This window comes from Calonectris borealis, chromosome 15 (genome assembly GCF_964195595.1).
Source record: "Calonectris borealis chromosome 15, bCalBor7.hap1.2, whole genome shotgun sequence".
NCBI classification, from domain to species: Eukaryota; Metazoa; Chordata; class Aves; order Procellariiformes; family Procellariidae; genus Calonectris; species Calonectris borealis.
This window is the reverse complement of record NC_134326.1, coordinates 16,536,140-16,555,376: the sequence shown is the minus strand read 5'-3', so window position 1 is coordinate 16,555,376 and position 19,237 is coordinate 16,536,140. Positions and strand designations below refer to the sequence as shown.

General features: G+C 49.6%; 1 protein-coding gene across 1 annotated transcript in view; it reads right to left on the bottom strand.

Moving 5' to 3' along the window:
• Window positions 1–252: 252 nt before the first annotated feature.
• Window positions 253–19,237, bottom strand: part of ADRB2 (adrenoceptor beta 2) — a 32,427-nt gene continuing 13,442 nt past the window's right edge. The window contains exon 2 of the mRNA XM_075164410.1: window positions 253–1,303. Coding sequence (XP_075020511.1) covers window positions 1,269–1,303 — 35 coding nt within the window. The 3' untranslated portion in view covers window positions 253–1,268. The remainder of the gene's footprint in view (window positions 1,304–19,237) is intronic.

The window sequence follows — 19,237 nt, the reverse complement described above, 5'->3', positions numbered from 1 at the left end:
GGAAGCCCGAGAGAGAAGGTCTGAGATGGGGCTCCCGGCACAGTTCGGTACCAGCACATTTTGCCCAGGACTCTGGGAGCAGCTCGGTGAACAGCCGCCCAGCTGGGCATGACAGTCTGCAGCTGGGACACCACCTGCAATTAAGAAGTGCACATTTTCCTATGGTTTTGAATCAGTTTTTCCTACTATTTTCTGCCTGAGCCTGTCACTCCCTCCGTCTCTTTCTCTGCTTAATTTTTTTAAATTTTTTTTACAATCTGAGATGCAGGAGCTGAGTGTGCAGCCTGCCGGCATGCTCATTGCCACCGCTACAGGAGAGGGACAGATGCTCTATAATGTTTTGGGGCTCGGGTGTTAAAACTTGGCTCCCAAGCGTGGCTGGTCATGCTAGCATGTGACTGCTTGCAAGTAAAAGGATTGCCAGGTTCAAGCCTTTCTCCTGTCTGAAGTCCAGGCATTACAGTTGCAGATTCGTCGGCATAAGGAGCAAACGAAGGCCACGTTATGTCTGCACTGTGCAATGTCAGCCCCATCCAGCAACAGCACTGCACTGGGCAGGATTTGCCCTGTGCTAATACTTCTGCTTGTTTGTGAGGGTCTGGGCCCCACATGCAGTACATGTAGGCCTAGAGAGAAAAAGAGGTAGACAGAGAAGACACCAGAAGGAGAAACGAGCACAGAGTAAGTCAAAGCAATCTTCCACGCTCAGTCTTGGTCAGATTCCTGTTTCGTCTGGAGCCCCAGCCAGCACGTGGACAGGGAGCTGTCAGCACGTCCCGCCGGTCTCCTGGCCTGACCGTAAGGCAGTGACCTTGCTGTGCCTCTTCCAAACCAGCCACCGGAGATGGCCACGTGGTCCTGATACCCCCTTCCCTTTTGAAAGTGCTTTCCAAGGATGCTGTGCCAGGGAAAGCCCTCTGCATCTTTTGTGGTGATTTGGACATTCACCTCCTTCGGTTCACAGGGCTCCTGTAGCTTCTTTCCAGAGCCGGTTTCATATGCAGTGACTCCTGCAAAGTGCCTCTCTTAGTGCCGGTCCCCCATCTGTGTCCTCCGAGGCTAGTAGAGCCTTTCCTGGTCCTCTGGTTATCCTTCAGCTTCTCCTTCAGGTGATGCACGATGGGCTATGGTTTGGGATGAAGACATTTGCCACATTGCCAATCACTTCCCACAGCATCCCCAGGCTCAGAGAAGCAAGGCCATGCTCCCACTCAATCTCTTCAGAGCCCTCATGAGCTCAGGATGGTGAGGAAGAGAGGTCAGCCCATTCAGCTCTCAACCATTCCTGGACACCCAGGGATCTCTGTGGGACAGAGAAAGAAGGAAAGGAAAAAAGTATCAGTTTAGCGTGGTAGAGGTTGGGGTAGAGGAGGGATTCAGATGCTGAAGCCAGGAGAGAGATTACACTTGCCCAGGACTCGCTGGCCCTGCCTGGTGCACGCCATGTCCACTGGCTCTATCTTAGCCTTCAGGCACCCTCCCCAGCTGCTGTTGAACACCCCCCGAAGGAGCCAGTGGCTGAACGAGCACCAGGAGCAGCCCACTCTCTCCATGCCCAGTGGTGCCCTGCCCAGACATGCCACCGCGTGCCGGTGCCGCACCTCCTCGAGGTGGGTGAGCTTCTGCCCCCACGTTTTGCAGTGATGTTCCTACAGCGCCATTGCATTCCGGAGCTGTGTGAGCGGGATGATCGACCGAGGCATTCGGCAGGGGTTGCACCCCCTGGACACCCCCTGTTTGCACCCCCTGCTTTAGTACCCGAGTGATGATCTTCGCGCAGTAGTTACCAAAAAGCAAAGCTTCTTTGCATGAAATAATTGGAATAAACAGACGCATCTCTACATATACACTCAGGTCAGCTGCCCAGGAGATGAAAACACATTTCCTTCTGGTTTTAATATCTGTGAATCTACAAAAGGGAAGAAACAGAGCTTTTTCTTGATTGTGGAGATACCTGAATGACAGACACGTTAGATGGAAAAATGGGAAATTAATCTTGAGATAGAGAAAGGAACAAGTACTGGATATGCCTGTGCTTTTATCTATTTGAAAGTGATATTTTAATAAGTACATGTCAAAGATCATGGTCTGTGCGTGTGTGGGGAGAAAGCAGCATTTAAAACCAGAATGGATCTGCAGAAAGGAAAAAAGCTGTATCTGTTCTTTGGGAACACAATGCCTCTCTCAGAAGAATTCTGGGTATACAAAATGAAGTTGTATTTCTTGTGCAAATCAAAGATGAAGTTCCAACATGAGGGAGATGATTTGCAACAGTGTCAGTTGCCAGCATCTCTTTAAAAAGACTACTCAGACTCCATCTGCCCTGCAAAGTGTGTCTGTCCCTCCACTTCTCCTTCCTTCCTTCTTTCCTTCCTTCCTTCCTTCCTTCGGAAACACACACGGCCCCAGTCTGTACCTCACATTATTGCCAAGAAGGATTCTACTTTGCACAAAAGAAGGAAGAAAAGTCTTTCACCTTTTGTGTTTCCTCCTCCTAAAAAACCCCTGTGGATGGCAATTACTTCTGCTGGTGCAGCCTGTGCAGTGAAGTGTGGGCTGGGGCTGGTAATCATTAAACACCAAGCTAAGGAGAAACCGATTTGCTAAATTATTTGGATTTAGATGATTTGGACATGTTAATTGCTACTGTTTAGTTTTGTACATGGGGCACTGTGGGCTATCAGAACCTAAAGACATCACAACTGTAGCCCAGAAATCTTGCAGATCAGGAGCTCTTTAAAAAATCCCTGAGATTTCCTATATGGAATAATAGCAGCTCCACAACTCCAGCAACTTCCACAGGCAACATCCCCACAGTCATGCAGCCTGGGACCGAGGACTGACAGTTTAACCAGGGAGGAAAGCTATACCCAGATATGAAGTAACAACGATGAAATCAGTGACTTTCTGCAGTGCGGTATGCTAAGCATGCTGGAGTTTTTCCAGAACAAAACTGGAATCTCTGAGTGAAGCTTCTCTGCCCTTTTTCATCAGCTTGAAGCCAAAGGGCTCTTCTTCGACTATCCTATAGATGGAGCCTGTAAGCTTACAAGGAAACTTGAACCATGCTGTAAGCTCCCAGGGCAAAGCCACTGTTGCAGAGAGTTCAAATACAGTAGAGGAGGAGGGAATTCTCTAAACAAATTGCACATCTGCATTCTGGAAAGACAGCCATGAAGCAGAGCAAGGTTATGTTTCTGACTCTGCATCCCTCAGCCACTGTGATTTAATTGCCTCCTTTCCTAATTGGAAAGAGCTTTGCTCTTCGCAGTGGTGCTACTAACTGGCTACACAGGCCAGTCCCCGAGGTCTTGACTTTGTTCTTCCGAGGAACCCAGAAGAAGTCAATGTTTCTTGATATCTGGATATTTTATGACATGATTATTATAATAATGTGACTTTCTGGTATTCCAAATCCAAGCCACGCACATGAGTTTTGATAGGAGACAGAAGTCCAACGTCCTCTTCCTGCTGCCCCATTGGATGAGCTTCACATTCAAGCTCCGGTTTCTATGGCAATAATCACAGTTTTGTTTCACGACTGGTAAACTCTGCGCTCCCCGCCAGCGAACCCATCGGCTGAGTTACTCACCGCTAGCGAGAACAAAACGGGTGGGAAAACTGGGGCTGTGCTCCCTTAGCTCTCATTTCACCTCTGCTGGGCCACCTTCCAGCCGAGCGTGCGGACAAGGAGGTGAGTGTGAGCGAGGAACCTCCCAGCCGCCGCAGGTCACAGGTTCAGCAGCTGCCGAAAGCCACGTCTGGAGCTCGGAGCAGCCATCCGTCCCCACGGCTGTACAGCATGGATGTGGGAACCATTTTGTGCAGCCAACTGGGGTTCCTTGGGGCTGGGAGCGTGGAGAACGGTTTTATTTCTCCTGTTTGTCAATGATAGCTGTGGCTGGACCCTTGGATAAGAAGTGAAAAGGGAAGGACTGCAGTTCTTCTCTGGTTTGTGAGGTTCTCCTGCTGCCTCCCACCTCTGCCAGCATGGGGGAGGCTGAGAGATGGGCAAAGCATGGCCTCAGCTTTTTTAAAAAAAGAAAGAAGGTGAGGGCTTAGTTCCCTGGGACACCCATGGCCCCGTCCTGCTCTGTGGCACCACCATGGTGGTTCACATGAACCCCGTTTTGACTCGCTGGCTTTGAAGCAGTTATGCCACACATGGCTGCATTTCACTATGTGCAAACCAAGCCACTCAGAGCAAACGTGTACTATTAAAAAAGAAAGTCACTTATGAACAATTAAGAGGTTGGCCAGATGCCAACAGAAGAGGGGTGTAAATCAGCTTGTCTCCACTGGCTCTAATGGGGCAAGGCTCAAGAACTCTGTGGTGACCACTGGGCTCTCTAACTTCCCGAAGAACAGTCACCAGAAATCCAGGCCCTCCTTACCAAAGTCTCTTTAAACAGCAAGGCTGTTTGGGAAGCCCTACAGCTTCAAGAGGAAATATCCACTTCTCGTCTCCTTCTGCTTAAATCTGCAGGCTGAAGCCACAGCAGCAGAGAGAGGGGCCAGCACCCCTTTTACAGCCAGGCTTTCACTTCTAGTCCTTTAGAGACAAGGTGGGAAAATCTAGAGAAACAAGTGAGCAAGGATTAGCACCCTGAATGCTGCCAGCACAGAATGCCTACAACAACTGCTCGTGTCCTCTCGGAGGAGAAAAGTGCAGCCAGCATTCCCACCCCTCCAGACTAGCTCTTAGCACCAGTTGCAACGGCAGCTCCTCCACGTGCCCCTCTGTCTTCAGCTAGGACCACCAGTTCCTCCATGGACACCTCCCTGGTGTCCATCAAGATATGAGGGTACCGCTGCCTTGCTCTCCATCATCATCATCATCACAACACAAGACAAATGGTCAAATTCATCCCTCTATGACTCTCCTGCAATAGTGACAGGCAACGGGACTAATCACTTTACACAGGAGCATTGGTTTATCCTTTCTTTTCATTAATTACCTATTACACAGAGCTCTTTGGCACCCAAACTGTGGTGAAGGTACAACTCATTTCCATCAACTTAATGCCAGCAAAATCCATGGAGTTGCTCCCCATCGTCACCACCGTATCCCAGAGCAAACCCTGGCCTGCTGTTCAGTAACACAGCGCTAGGACATGCTGAGCCCAACTACTTTTGCTCTTGTTCTGGTGTAAATCAGCAGCGACATTCTGAAGTCAAGGGAGTCTAACTTTCCTTTACACTGCCATTACAGCGCTGACGTCAGTGGAGTGATTTCAAATTTATGCTAGTGTCATTGAGAAAGGAATTAGACCTAAATGATTCACACCACTGTAAAACCGATGTGCAAGGGGAACTGGGTTTGCAGCACACAGCCCTGTCCAGACACTGATGGAAGACAGGGCTAGCTACCCAAGTAACGGCATAATCTGAAGAATCCTTATTTATGGTCTCCGAATATGTGCACGCACGTAGGAAGGAGGTTTGGAAGATGGCAATTAAAATAAACAGCAGATCACTTATCCTAAACATCTGCCTCGTAAAAGCAGAAAATCAGATGTTACCCTGGAATGCATGCTGTTTGCTGCTCCGAGTAACACAGAGGGAGCACAGCTCGCCTGACCTCTTCCAACATTTCCTCTGCCCTGAGATCTGAATTCCTCAGGGTTCACAAGTCAGAACATAATATTCAAAACAGAAGTCAGCTGAAGAAACCTTGCAGCCTCTGTTCTTGACCGGTGTCTGTTCACCTGTGGGAAGCTTGGATTTGCTCACCAGACAAACACAACGAGAGGGATGGACCACCCGCATCCCACAAAGCAAGGCATGTGCGGAGACAAGCTGCGTGCATTCACCTTGCTAACTATGTAGCCAGCTGGATATCACTAATTTACATTCCTTTGTTTTGTTTCAGGACAGCCCTAGAAGAGGTGGAAGACTAATGATGAAATCACTTTTGGTCATTAGTCATAATACATCCCTGACTCAAGGGCAGCCGTTCTGCAGGGTGAAGATCTGATGGGAAAGTGAAAATGACCTTCTCAATCAGTGGGAATCGACTATTGCCCACATAGTCACAGTGGGACTTTGAAATGCCCCCTAAGAGACATTTTCCAAGGGGTTAAGGAAAGGATGAAGAGGGCAAAAATTCCCTCCCTGGCCCTAGGCTGTAGATTGGCAGTAGATTGTCTTAGTGGTTTGCTAAGTGGTTTTTCAAATCTTAGAAGATTTACTTCACTTAATTTGAGACATGTGGAAATCGTCTACACTGTGGAAATCTTCATCTGAGCTAGTCGTCCAGAGAAATGGGCTGCTCCGGGGCCCCAGTCCTGAGACTAATGTAGCTATCCGCAAGGCAGCTGAGCAGCTCTTCCCCTAAGCATCAACCGGATTCAGGGTGGAGTGAGGGCAGAGCAAAACAGGGTTTCACTCGATAGCCTTCCTGCACTCCAGGCAAACAAGACAGTCTGTCAGCCTTGCATTGCACAGTCTCTGCATCTAAACGGGGGTCTTTCAACCTAGTAAAGATTGGCACAGATTGTCTACAGATACTCCCCTCTTTCCTTTCCTGTCTCTTCAATCTCTCATTGGAAACTCTTGCTATTTTATCATGTTTCAGCAACCTGTCATCTACCATTTGCCAACAATTCTTCCTATAACCTTTAAATAGCATATGTTAAAAGTGCAGGGTGTAAAAAGAACCCTAGGGTACAACAACATGAAATGAACCATCATTTGCTTCTTCACAGATCAAGGTAAAAGAACCACCAGTTAATGCGTGATAAAAAGCAGAGGTGTAACATAAGGGCACAAGGAACCCCAGAGTGTTCCAATCCCAGAGGTAGGCTACGTTATGACCATACTTATTTAAGAAAGGGAAAAATTACATCTCAGCCCTTTTAGTTTGCTGTAACCCAAACTTGTGCTTTAGGGCATCTCTGTACTTGGCTGTACGAGGTGATGTTCTGGGTGACACATAGTGATGCTACTTGTTTTGTTGCAGGGCTCTGACACAGCATCTTTCCTGCACAGAGTTCATCCATGAGTCCTAGGTACAAGTCACAGCCTCGGGAATGCCTGGCAGTGCCTCTGAACACTTTATAATGCATCCATCAGCTCAGGGGTAGTATTTCTTCTCTGTCATTCTCTCCTGCACCAGTTTGTGCTTATTTTATACTCCTTCCCCATGAGCTCTCCTATGGGACAGGGATCCAGCAGCCAATGCAACAAAGCCAAACTTTGACACAACTTCCCAGTTAGTGTCAGTTCTTAGCACATGTCCAGCTTGCTCCCCGCTAGCCAGGCACCAATTTAACTTCACAACTCCACTTGTTGGTTGTGGTATCAAACTTCTCTGAAGACCTAGGTCCTCTTTGTCCTTTATCACCAGTTGAAGAACGCAGGTCTCCCACCACTAGGATATCACTCAATTCTGCCAGGGTCTTGGTGAAGATCACTGGCTCTTAAATTGATGCAGATGGCAGGCCCATCATGAAATCCCAAACCTGGATCTTCATTTACTTTGCTGAGAAATAATGTCCTCATCAAATTCTAGGTTTGAAGGACTTCTTTTTTTCCTGGCAGAGGATCATCAAAGTTAACTCTGGAAAGTAGCCAGAATGTGAACAGCTGCAAAGCAACAGGCTTTTAAAAGCTGTGTTATCTTATTCTCTCTCGTTTGCTTGCCCCAGCTTTTCTGAGGGGGTTGTTTGTTTCTTTTTTTGAATTTTGGGGAAGTGGGAAGGACATTGTTTGCTTTGCTTTTTTTTAATCATTGAACAGCTTGAAGGTGGTTCCCAACAGAGCAACAATTCTCTTTGAAACTATTAAATCAAACTGTAAAATCCTGAAATCCCCCAGCAGGAGCTCTTGACTGTTGGAGAGTTGGGAGCCTTGTGTAATGCTTTTCTGGGGTTTTATGTTTTTTGGCAAATAATGATTTTCCTCTCTGTGTTTTCCTGACAATAGTGCAATGCGCTAGGGCATGTGCTGCTATAGTGCATGCAACTCTTTATGATAGACTTCACTCAAGTGTTGCAACTGTGACTATCAGGGCAAGTGGGAGGACTGTAGAAAGGGAAGATACTTTCTGAAGCCTTAATGGAAGAGGTTTACTCTGAAACATGAGCTACTGCATGTACACATGATGTAAGTGTAAAATACCTTTTATGTGGGATCTCACTATGCTCTCGAGGTACAGAAACATCATTTCATGACTACACAAAAAACTACATCCTTTCAATGCTCTGCAAACCTGAAATTATGACAGAGATAAGTGTGGTGTTATAACCGGAGCCCTGCAGGCCAGATAATGCAGGCAATGCTTTTGTCTTGGTTTGTGGCACACTGTAATTTCCTTTCCTCGGTATGATGCCAATGTAGAGTAGACCTGTCCTTAAGCTGGGCTTACACCCAGTTTCCTATGCAGTTATTTCAACTATTACAGACTTAAACCAAACCAAACAAGTTAACAATGAGCAGAACATCCTTCTCCCCGTAGGAACAACAGAACACCCAAACAGCACCCTCACTCCTCCACCTGCCTCTGTACTCCCCACCCTATCGAAGGAAGGTGCTGGGATGGGATTTCAGCTCCCCTCCTGCCACAAAGGACACAGCTCTGCAAACCTGCTCTCATGACCTTGCTTTGAGCAGGGGGTTTGGATGGGGTGATCTCCAGAGGTCCCTGCCAGCCCCAACTATTTTGCAATGCTGTGAAATACAGCAGGTAGGAGCACTGCTGCGTGCCAGGCTCAGAAGGTCATGCAACATGAAAAAAGATATACATGAAGACACCACCATCTCTTCTTCACTGCCAGCCAGCTGTGAAGTAGCAAAGACTACCTCCTAATTTTCCTGTGAAATGTCTGGTTTCTGCTCTCTTGGCAGCACGCTGGGCTTGCGGGGCTGTCAAAACACATTAGCTGGCAGGCTGGCGCAAAGGGGCATCCCAGTGGCAGTTTCCCTAAGGGCTCTTGAGGCTCCCAGTGAATTGCAACAGCGAGGACCCTTCAGTTAGTGTCACTGCCATTTGAGTGGCAAGGTGTTGGCGATGTGGGCACTACCAGCTCAAGTAGAGACTCACCACTGACTTCTTTACAACTGGGTTTTCCCCCATTAATTTAGAAGTTCTCCGTTTTCCTGCTACACTGGGATTTGTTGCTGTGTAGGCTACTTGCAAATTAATAATCAGAAGAACCAGCATTTGATGGAAGCTACTAAACTGAAGGCAGGTGACACTCTGAGAGAGCACAGCAGGGTTGTTTCTCAGGTTTGATGAGATGGGACCCCACTTAGGGTCAAGTTGTTCCTCAAGGCTCCGCCGGTTTCCTTTTGGCTTCAAGCAATGGAAATCCTTCTCCAGACTTAGCGTCACCGCTTGTGGAATTCAGGTCTGAACTCTGATTTCCTCCAACTGCTTCAAACGCTCCAAGGATTTCTGGGAAACCTTGTAAACGGATTTTGGATGGTCTGTTTAATTGTTTTACGCAAAATAACCTGGTGTCAGGGGAAAATGCAAAAGAATTTTTATTTTAGAAAGTCCAGTAGTGTCACGGGGCAGCTCTCTGGTAACGCACCGAGCGCTCAGCCAGGCTTTGTTTTCTACCACAAAAAGCAGGAATATCCTCTCCATACTGCCTTGTGACATGGGGAGACACTTACATGAGAGGATCCCTCTCAGCTCTGTTGAGGGACTCCATGAGTTGGCAGCAGCCACCACAACACTCCAGTGCTAAATTGTTCTTAAAGGTCTGATTTGAAAGAGCAAATACAGGGAATTAGGAGTAAAGCTGTCAAGGCCAGGTGGCTTAACAGAAGCCATCATGAAGCCATCACGGTGTCCCTCAAGGCTACCTCCATGCTCTATTTGTGCAAGCAACAAGCAGAAGCAAATCTGCTCCTTTTCCCTGTAAAAGGCTTCCTTTTTACTGAATAAAGTGGGAAGAGTGAGCTTTTCTTATGCCTAGCATATCATTGCTAGTAAAGAGGGACTGAGCCAGATTCAGAGACCCAATCCACAACCAGCGAGCCAGCTGGAGATAAGGGAATGGGGAAGAAGGTCCAGATCTCTACTTCTGATTCACTGGCAAACATTCAAACCAGCTGTCCCGTGGTTGGTCAGAGCACAGAATCTCTCTTTTTAGAGGAATTTGGTGCATTTCCTACATACATACCCCCATAACAGACAGTCACAGCTACCCAGATTGTTCTAACCTAAATTCTGCCTCCTTGAACCGAGCATTTCCAGGATGGTTTTCAGCCTTGAACAAGGGACAGGGATACAGGTGGAATTCAGGCCAGGTGAAATTGGGCATTACCAGCTTCCCCTTGGGAAACAGGGAGACTTAACATCCCCATTTGTGCTTTGCTGTGAGCTTTTGTGATGCTGCAGTTGTTCTCTCGAGACTCTTCCTGGGGGGAAGAGGCAGCAAGAGAGTGCGAGACACAGAGGACGTCCTCCCTCCGTCTCTCACGTGCAACTCTGCGGCTGTCTCTCTCGCAGGCGCTGTTCCCATGCAAGGCTCCAGTGCGGATGATCTCTGATCCCAAGGGCACGAGTGGAACGGCCTCGGATGTGGGAAATGGTTTACAACCAAGTCCCTTATCCTCAGGCAGCCTACGAACCCCATGCTAGCCCCAGGGGCTAGGCAGAGTGCTGGGAGGCTGAACGAGACCTTCCACCACACTTATGAATTGCTGTGCCCGGCTGAGCCGCCGCAGCCCGCTCCATACGCCGGGAGCTGGGGTTTCCTTTCCTGCCGGGGAGGAGCGGAGCCTGGCACAGCCTCGCCGGGGAAGGACACGGGTGGTTTGTGTCCGTCCACCTCCAATGCTCCTGCCGCCCAGCCCGCCTCCGCGCCGCTCTTCTCCTTCCTCGATTAAAGCCAGAGCGTGACGTGTGTTGGGCGCTGACCCCACGTGATGCCAGAAAGGGTCTGAAGAGAGGCCAGACAGAGGAAATGGCTCCTGTGACCCTCCCTGAGAAGGAAGGAGGTGCTAGGTGCTCCTGCCTGCAGCCCCCCGCACTGCAGTGTGCGGCCGGTGGCTGGTGTTGGAGCGTGGTCCCATCGGCAGCCAGGAGGAAGGAGGAAGGGAAGGCATTTGCCTGTTTATGTCGACACAAAAGTATTTCCCTCATTTTCAAAATGGTGCATTTCATCTGCTGATCTCGAAGCAGCTGGGAAAAAAGTGTTATCTCTCCCACCCAGCAGATAAGGGGTTAGGATCTGACCAAGGTCACTTCGCAAGCCCGAGGCACTAGTGACATAAGTCTGGTTTCCAAATCTCCAATCTTCAGCCAACTCTCTGTGCAGCTCTGACATCCCCTGACGAATGTGTGAGCTAACACTAAGGCTCGTCTATGACTAGAATCATAGAATCATAGAATCATTAAGGTTGGAAAAGACCTCTAAGATCATCGTGTCCAACCGTCAACCCAACACACCATGTCCACTAAACCATGTCCCTAAGGGCCTCATCTACATGTCTTTTCAATACTTCCAGGGATGGTGACTCCACCACTTCCCTGGGCAGCCTGTTCCAAGGCCTGACCACTCTTTCAGTAAAGAAATTTCTCCTAACGTCCAATCTAAACCTCCCTTGGTGCAACTTGAGGCCATTTCCTCTCGTCCTATCGCTGTTACTTGGCAGAAGAGACCAACCCCCACCTCGCTACAACCTCCTTTCAGGGAGTTGTAGAGCGCGATGAGGTCTCCCCTCAGCCTCCTCTTCTCCAGGCTAAACACCCCCAGTTCCCTCAGCCACTCCCCATCAGACTTGTGCTCCAGGCCCTTCACCAGCTTCGTTGCCCTCCTCTGGACACGCTCCAGCACCTCCATGTCCTTCTTGTAGTGAGGGGCCCAAAACTGAACACAGGATTCGAGGCGTGGCCTCATCAGTGCCGAGTACAGGGGCACGATCACCTCCCTGCTCCTGCTGGCCACACCAGTTCTGATACAGGCCAGGATGCCGTTGGCCTTCTTGGCCACCTGAGCACACTGGCGGCTCATGTTCAGCCGGCTGTCGACCAGCACCCCCAGGTCCTTTTCCTCCGGGCAGCTTTCCAGCCACTCTTCCCCAAGCCTGTAGCGTTGCCTGGGGTTGTTGTGGCCGAAGTGCAGGACCCGGCACTTGGCCTTGTTGAACCTCATACAATTGGCCTCGGCCCATCGATCCAGCCTGTCCAGGTCCCTCTGCAGAGCCTTCCTACCCTCCAGCAGATCAACACTCCCGCCCAACTTGGTGTCGTCTGCAAACTTACTGAGGGAGCACTCGATCCCCTCGTCCAGATCGTTGATAAAGACATTGAACAGGACCAGCCCCAGTACTGAGCCCTGGGGAACAGCGCTCGTGACCGGCCGCCAGCTGGATTTAACTCCGTTGACCACAACTTTCTGGGCCCGGCCGTCCAGCCAGATTTTTACCCAGCGTAAAACATGACTAACGAGGTAATGTAGATACTAGTTTAGACTCAGAGACATAGCGGATGCCATTTCACCCAAAAATAAAATTCTTTATTCAAATAAATCCCTCCCTTTCCCTTAGAAGAACTTATTCTCCAAAACTGTGTATTATCCACCTGCATGACTTCTTGGGATTGGGACGTGGCAAAGAGGACAAGGGACAGGGCAGCAGCTGCCCGCGAGAGGTGATTACGGGAGAAAGTCGGTTCTTGCAATTTCAAATCACTCCGTCGTGTTCACACAAATTCAGTATTTGGCGAGAGGATCCAGGCCATGGAACAGCTCAAAAGCAGCTGTTCCTAAATCTGACTTTGGTGAGTTATTTTTAAGCATCACGGCTTGGGAAGGAAGGAGGAAGCAGTCACCAGTTTCTGTTCTGCTCCCGTCCTCCTGCTGGAGAGGGACTGCACCCAGGGATGTGGAAGTATTTCAGGGGCTGCCCAGGACAGATCGGGTTTGTTCAGGGGCTCAAGCTGCCTTTTAGCCAGACTGAGGCAGGTGCACAGGGCGAAAGGGAAGCTTCTCTGATGAATGGGAATCAAAGTAGAAAGATAAACTGGTGAAATGTTAACGCTGCAGCGGGGCAGGAAGCGCCCTCTCTTCTCGGGAGTGGTTACAGGGCTCGTAAAGATCAGGGTTTCTTTTTTAGAGCCTTAAATTTTGACATTTGACCTGGCAAGGTATTGCCGCTGCCACTGGGAAGTAAGAGATATGCTGGTGCCCCTTGGGATAGTCGATGGCAGCTTGAAAACTTGATGCTGGCACGAACGTTAATGGCTCAGAAGGGAGCAGGCAAAGAGAACAAGGGAAAGCAAACAAAAGAGGGAGAAGAAAGAAAAGCCACAGGTTTTTGAGGTTTTCTTAAGGCAGACTTTGCGGGCCCGTACAGTTTGCTAGCACTTGGGGAAAGGCAGTTACACAAGTGTCAGTGATTCAGGACTCTGTGAGTCCTTCCCCTCCAGTGGCAGCGGCGACGCTGACTGACAGAGTGCCTAAGTAACGCAACAGCAGTATAAACAGCACGGCCATCCCCATCACAGCCCCTTCTCCATAGCCATGCCGCACAGTGACGGTCCCGCAGGACACAGGCGGCTCTGGGGAAGGTGGAGGTGGCATTAACCCCCTCTTAACTGGCATCCTCCCCGTGCACATCCCTAACCCACACAGGGCACAGCGTAAGGCAGCTCTCCCCCATGCTGGGGGCTCTCAGCCTGTTTTCTCCACAGTAGCAGTTTCTCATCTCTGTCTCCTAAGATTAAAGAAAAGCTGGAGACTCCTGAACAGCAATCTAAGTGGCTGCTCTCGTCCAGCCAGAGAGCAATGAGGCATCAGAAAAGGATGTGAATGTGGCAGAGCCATGCAGAACTGCAGAGCACAGCACTGAAACCAGACCTGAGGCTAATGGGTTTCCGCGTGACGCTGTCTCCCACCTAAGAACAAGCAGGAAAGTCTTATTTTGAAGACTAAGCAGCGTTATGCCCCTCGGACATTCTCCCCGTAGACCATTTCTGACCTGCCCACATGCATGGTTTCAGTGTACAGCATCTATCAGCACTCCTTCCCGTCCCCTCCTCACGGTACTTAATCTAATAAGAACGAACCTATTTTTCACCTCACACAAGAGTAACCTAAAAGCAAACACATTCATTTCACCCAGTGTATGCTGGAGTCATACAAACAACTTGAAGGAGAGTCTAAGTGGCAATTATCTGCAATCATGGTTACATCATTGGTGTTTGGAGGACACTGCTCCTGGGGAAGTCCCGCGACCCTATCATCCCATCAAATCGGTGACAACCATATTAGAAATACATAACTGTGTGGGCAGGGAGAGAGATGGAGCCCTGGCTACCCTTTATTTCTACCTCGTGCAACAATTCTCCAGTAACTTTCTCAAAAGCAGCTCTGGAGTTTAAGTCCCATTTTCAAAATTGCCTCGGGTAATCGTTCCCTCGTAGATGAGTGGATGTTACTTGATGAGAGCAAGTCCGATTCTTTCTCTCTTATCCTGCTCACCCACATCAAAGGGTGGAGCACTGAGGTTTGCGCCAGGGCTGACAAATACTCCCAGGGTTTACAGGGCTAAACCTGTGCGGAAAACGCTCAGCCTCACCACAGCTGAGTTCACACTACGCTTTGGTTTCCTTCATCAAAGCAAAGCGACAGCCGCCCGAGCAGCGGCTGGCACGCCGAGATGCTGCACACGGCTGATGGTATCGCAGGCAGACACAACACAGCCCTGCAGCGGGCAGCGACCCAGTTCTGCAGCACAAACAGCATGAAGGCAATGGCCAGGAATCCATGGGTGGAGCGAGCATCGCACCTGGGTAAATACAACTGCAGCAAGAAGGTCTGTTTTCCCAGGGCCCGGCTTCGAGCTGGTAATTGCACCACAGCAGCCCTCAGGGGCTTTTCTGCTTTGCTCTCTGGCAAGCACCTTCTCCAGTGAGTGAGCAAATGGTTGGCATCTGCCATGGAGATATAAAAAGACTTCTCTGCGAGGTGGAGCTCGGCTTGTTGATGATCTCATGGTTTCAGTCACGGTGACCTGCTGCACTTGATGGATGCACCCCTTCCTCCAGAGCCCCTGCCCTTGCCCTCCTTCATCAGCAGCTACTTCTGTCTTCAGCTCAGTTTTCAGCCAGGGAGGCTGGGATCGCGTAACCCGTCCTTTCAACCTGCAACCCTGCAAATCTCAGTTGCACACAACACAACAGCAAGACCTGTCCTCCTGGCCCCAGAAAGGGGGCTGCAAGTGAGACAACCCTTGCAGAAGTTAACCAAAGGAAAGGAAAAGCCCAGCAAAACCTCTCCAGGAACATGCAGAAATGGCAGGGACAGAATGTTAAAGGGACACCGGGTTCTCATTTCAGTGATTTATTTACTGTAATTTCCCTGCTCTTTAGGAAGGGCCAAATCTTAACTCACAGCATCATGACCCTGCAGCAATCGCAGGCTGTGCTGTGAAGCCCCGCTGTAACTTGAAACCCCATTTAAAAATGGATGGTCCGTCTGCAGGAATGCAGCCCTGGTATTTACGAGGGGTTCAAGCAGCTCTTCTACAGCCCTCTGATGGTCTGATATGGAAGGGCTCTCAGGTTTATTATATTTTAAATCAGTTGCATAGTTATGACAGCATTGAAATCTGAAGGCTTCCAACTTCTTATATAATGAGTGACCAGCAGTTGTGTAACGTTGTCCGATTCCTCCACATTTGACCCTGCGATCCAAGGGCTCACTGCGATGGTGAGAGGACAGAACAGGGCTCAGGATCGCAGGAGTTTCCAACTGTGTGCCAAAATGGCCAATAAAGAACCCGTGATGTGCAATGGAAGAGTGGTTTCCATGGCACGGAGGTCCATCCAGAGGGAATCTGTGTGGAAATTGTAACTGAGATTTTCATATATTACTGGAAGTCAAACATTAACACCTTCCATGTAAGGAAGATAAAAGGTGGAGCGGGTGAGATGCACACATATATTCAGCTCTATTATTCTCACCTCAAAAACCAGTCCAGCCAGCCCTTTAATCACTCAGCAGCTCATCTCTAAATTGTCTCTATTAAAGTGCTTGTTATTTGCATCGCCGTCCTTTGTAGGAGCTGTGGATGGGGATGAGGATGCCTGCGGCGAGAGGCACGGCACGGCACAGGCACGGGATGAGCAGTGTGGGCAGGGCCCTGGCATGCCTCTGCCGCCCTCCTTGAACAGAGATGCTCAGGAGGAAGGATCGAAACAGAATAACTGTGAGCAAAGGGGTAAAACAGAGGGGACACAGGCACAGGAAACCATCTACGTCTGGGGTGTCCCAGACTCTTCTGTCCAGGGAAGAGCTGGGCACTCCATCATCCCATACAGGGTAAACACAGCATGAAAAAGTTTCGGGTGACTTCTGAGCACAATATACCCATCCCTGTGTTTACACTATAGCGGAGGAATCATCCAGAAATGCACAAGATGACCTAACAGGGCTAGTTTCTATTAGTCATTTACTTGTAACAAACAGTAATTGGAACTCCTGGCTAAAATCACTGGGGATTTCCTCAGGCAAAGCCATAGCTTGGACCTGGCTTTGCTGATGCTAAAATTAGCATGTGTACAGAAAAGTACCCATTAGCATCTGCGGACTTCTCTGGCCCAATTTGCATTGATGTTCGTGATGCAATTGCCTCCTTAGCACTGGCTTCTTGCTTCTTGTATCACAGACAGAAGAATGTGGCACCCCTGGATGAATCATGCAAGAAGCAGGGGGGAAGGAAGAAAGTTCTCTGCAAACACAACCTTTTTTGTCATCAGCTGAAAGAAGGAAATTTAACGCGTACTTAGGGTTAATGAAAATGGGAAGCTTTTGTGGGGGATGTGGTCACTTTTAGATCAGGCAGGATGACTCAAGACTGACTGACAAATATAACACAAAATGGCTTTCTACTGCTACTAGGCAAGGGTTGCCCTCTTGGTGCAAAGGGTTGCATCTTATCCTTCGGGAATCTAGCCCCGTTCTCTCACCCTCTCGGTGGTGAGACGTAATGACCTAGTAGCAGTTGTCTTACAGACACCCTCACAGCACTCTAGGTAAGCTCTGGCAAAGTAACAAAAGGGTTTAATCGTTAAGTGAAACTGGATCATGCTGAGGTTCAGATTCCTGCTGTGGAAGCCAAGAAATGACAATATCTGGCAGTTGTGAAACATCTTCTCTCCAAACTCCCGGACACCGCTGCAGAGACACTGCCCTTCCAGGCACCGCGCGCCTGGCAGGCTCCATTTTGCAGGCAAGCGCGGCGCGGCACCGAGATGTGAGATGAGTCACCGCAGCGGAGCGCAGACCTCGGCGCTCTCCGTTTCTAATCTGGGTCCTGCATCGTAGATGTTTGTCACTGAGGAACAGGGTGATATTTTCATGCTGTATTTCTTCCTGCGACTCAACAAGCACCTTACATAAAAGCCTTTGTGCTTCAGAGAGGATTGAGGTCTTGAGGAATTACGTACAAAGTCTGAACAAACGTTTCGGCACTACCGAGTCGCATGTGCTTCAGTAACAGCACAATCTCTACCCAGTGGCAATATAACCCAGACTGCTTTTCAGGGACAGCTACGGACACTGGAGGCTGGGGGCATCTCCATGTCACTCCAAGGCGCCAGCCCGGATCTGGACCATGGACAGGTTTACACCCCTAACACGGGCAGGGTCCTGCCCAGGTCCCGGTCCCGCTGGGCTCCCACCTCCCCGCAGGAGGTCTGACTGTCCCTGGGGCACGGTGCAGCTGCGGGCCCCTCCGCACGTCCCCCGGAGCTGCTCATGGCAAAATCATCTCAGCAAAGCGGCGTTGACGCTAGCCATGCGGCACGTGCTCGTGTTACCGCAGGCTCTGGAAATAGCACGGCCACAGCAACGCAGACCCGTTCGCCGTGCTGACAAGCGTGCACGACGGACATACCAGGAGAGGCGAGCTACGCTGACCTGTCCCTTCCAAACCACAGCTGCTGGCTGGCACGTCTTGAATTGTGGAGACACCCCAAGATAATAAATAAAAAGCAAACTAAGAGCAGGAAAACTTCTGGGAGCAACGCTGATGCCAAAGCCCAAGCAGCATCCCTGGTGCCACCCAGGTACCCAACCCCTTCCCGCAGCTCTCCTCCCGGGAAGACCTCATCTCCCCACTCGCACCTCGCAGCTGCATCTCCCGCTTATCGCCAAGGCTGCTGCCACGCCGGGGCAGGGAGACGGCTGTCCTGATTTGTCTCCGTACCTGTCAGACACGCTCACTGCAAAGGCACGCGTGCTTGCAGAATGACAGAAACGCCTGTTCCCCACCCTCCCTAATCGCACCTTGGCAGGCAGCAGAGCGGCCTCCGAGAAGGAAGCAAGCTTGCTGTTCATTTTAGAGGAAATCATCGCTCTACACAAAGCTTCAACAACTCGGGAAGGAACCTAGGGGCCGAGAGGAAATTGTGAATTATTGCTTTGTATAATCCTGCCTTGTGCCAAGGATTGGGAGGGAACTTTCCAAATGCACAGGCTTGTCTTGGTATCTTCTACAAGGAAAAGGAGGAAAAAGATGCTTCAGGAGAGAACCTGGTTGCAGGACTCAAGTGCCCCAGCTCCAGAAAGGGAGGGATGGAAAATAAGGGAAATAAAGATGGTGTATCAAGGTATGGACATCAGGCTGTCTTCATCCGTTGTCCAGCACTGGATTTCTCTGGGCACCTCTATCTACAGGTGGAGGCTCCTAATAGAAAACACATTTTAAAATGCTTTTTTAAAGCCATCTCCTAATCTTTCGGCACTCATGGACATCAGAAGTTAAAAACCCCAGCTGATGCCAGCCAGAGAACTAGCAGGTGCTACCTAAGCATGTCTGCCCCAGTTTCCAAATCAAGATGCTGCTCTCCACAGCTATGGCTTTTATTTAAAATGCAATGCATTTGGCAGGGACTCTTCTTGGCCATTTGATTTGTGGCCCTTTGAGGGATTTCATCCCAAGCATTTCATCCCACCCATAGGAGCTCACTCTTAAAAAAAATGCAAGGAGAGATTGCCACATTTTTCACTTGACTCCAGCAGAAGTCTGCTGGGAAACTCCTATTTCACCATGAAATAACTCAGCCCTGGGCTCCTGGGTGCCGAATTAAGCCCTGTGAGCTTCGCTTCATTCCTACACAGCATACAGGGTTGTGTGGGTGCCGTGGTGCCTGACGGGGGTGCCTGACTCTGAAACCTCCAGAGCTTTTTTGTCCCTGAAGCCCTGAGCAGAGCTAAAGAGCTGCAGCAGGCTGCAGGAGATGGCTTTTTGCTTTGGCTACATGGCTGAAACTGGG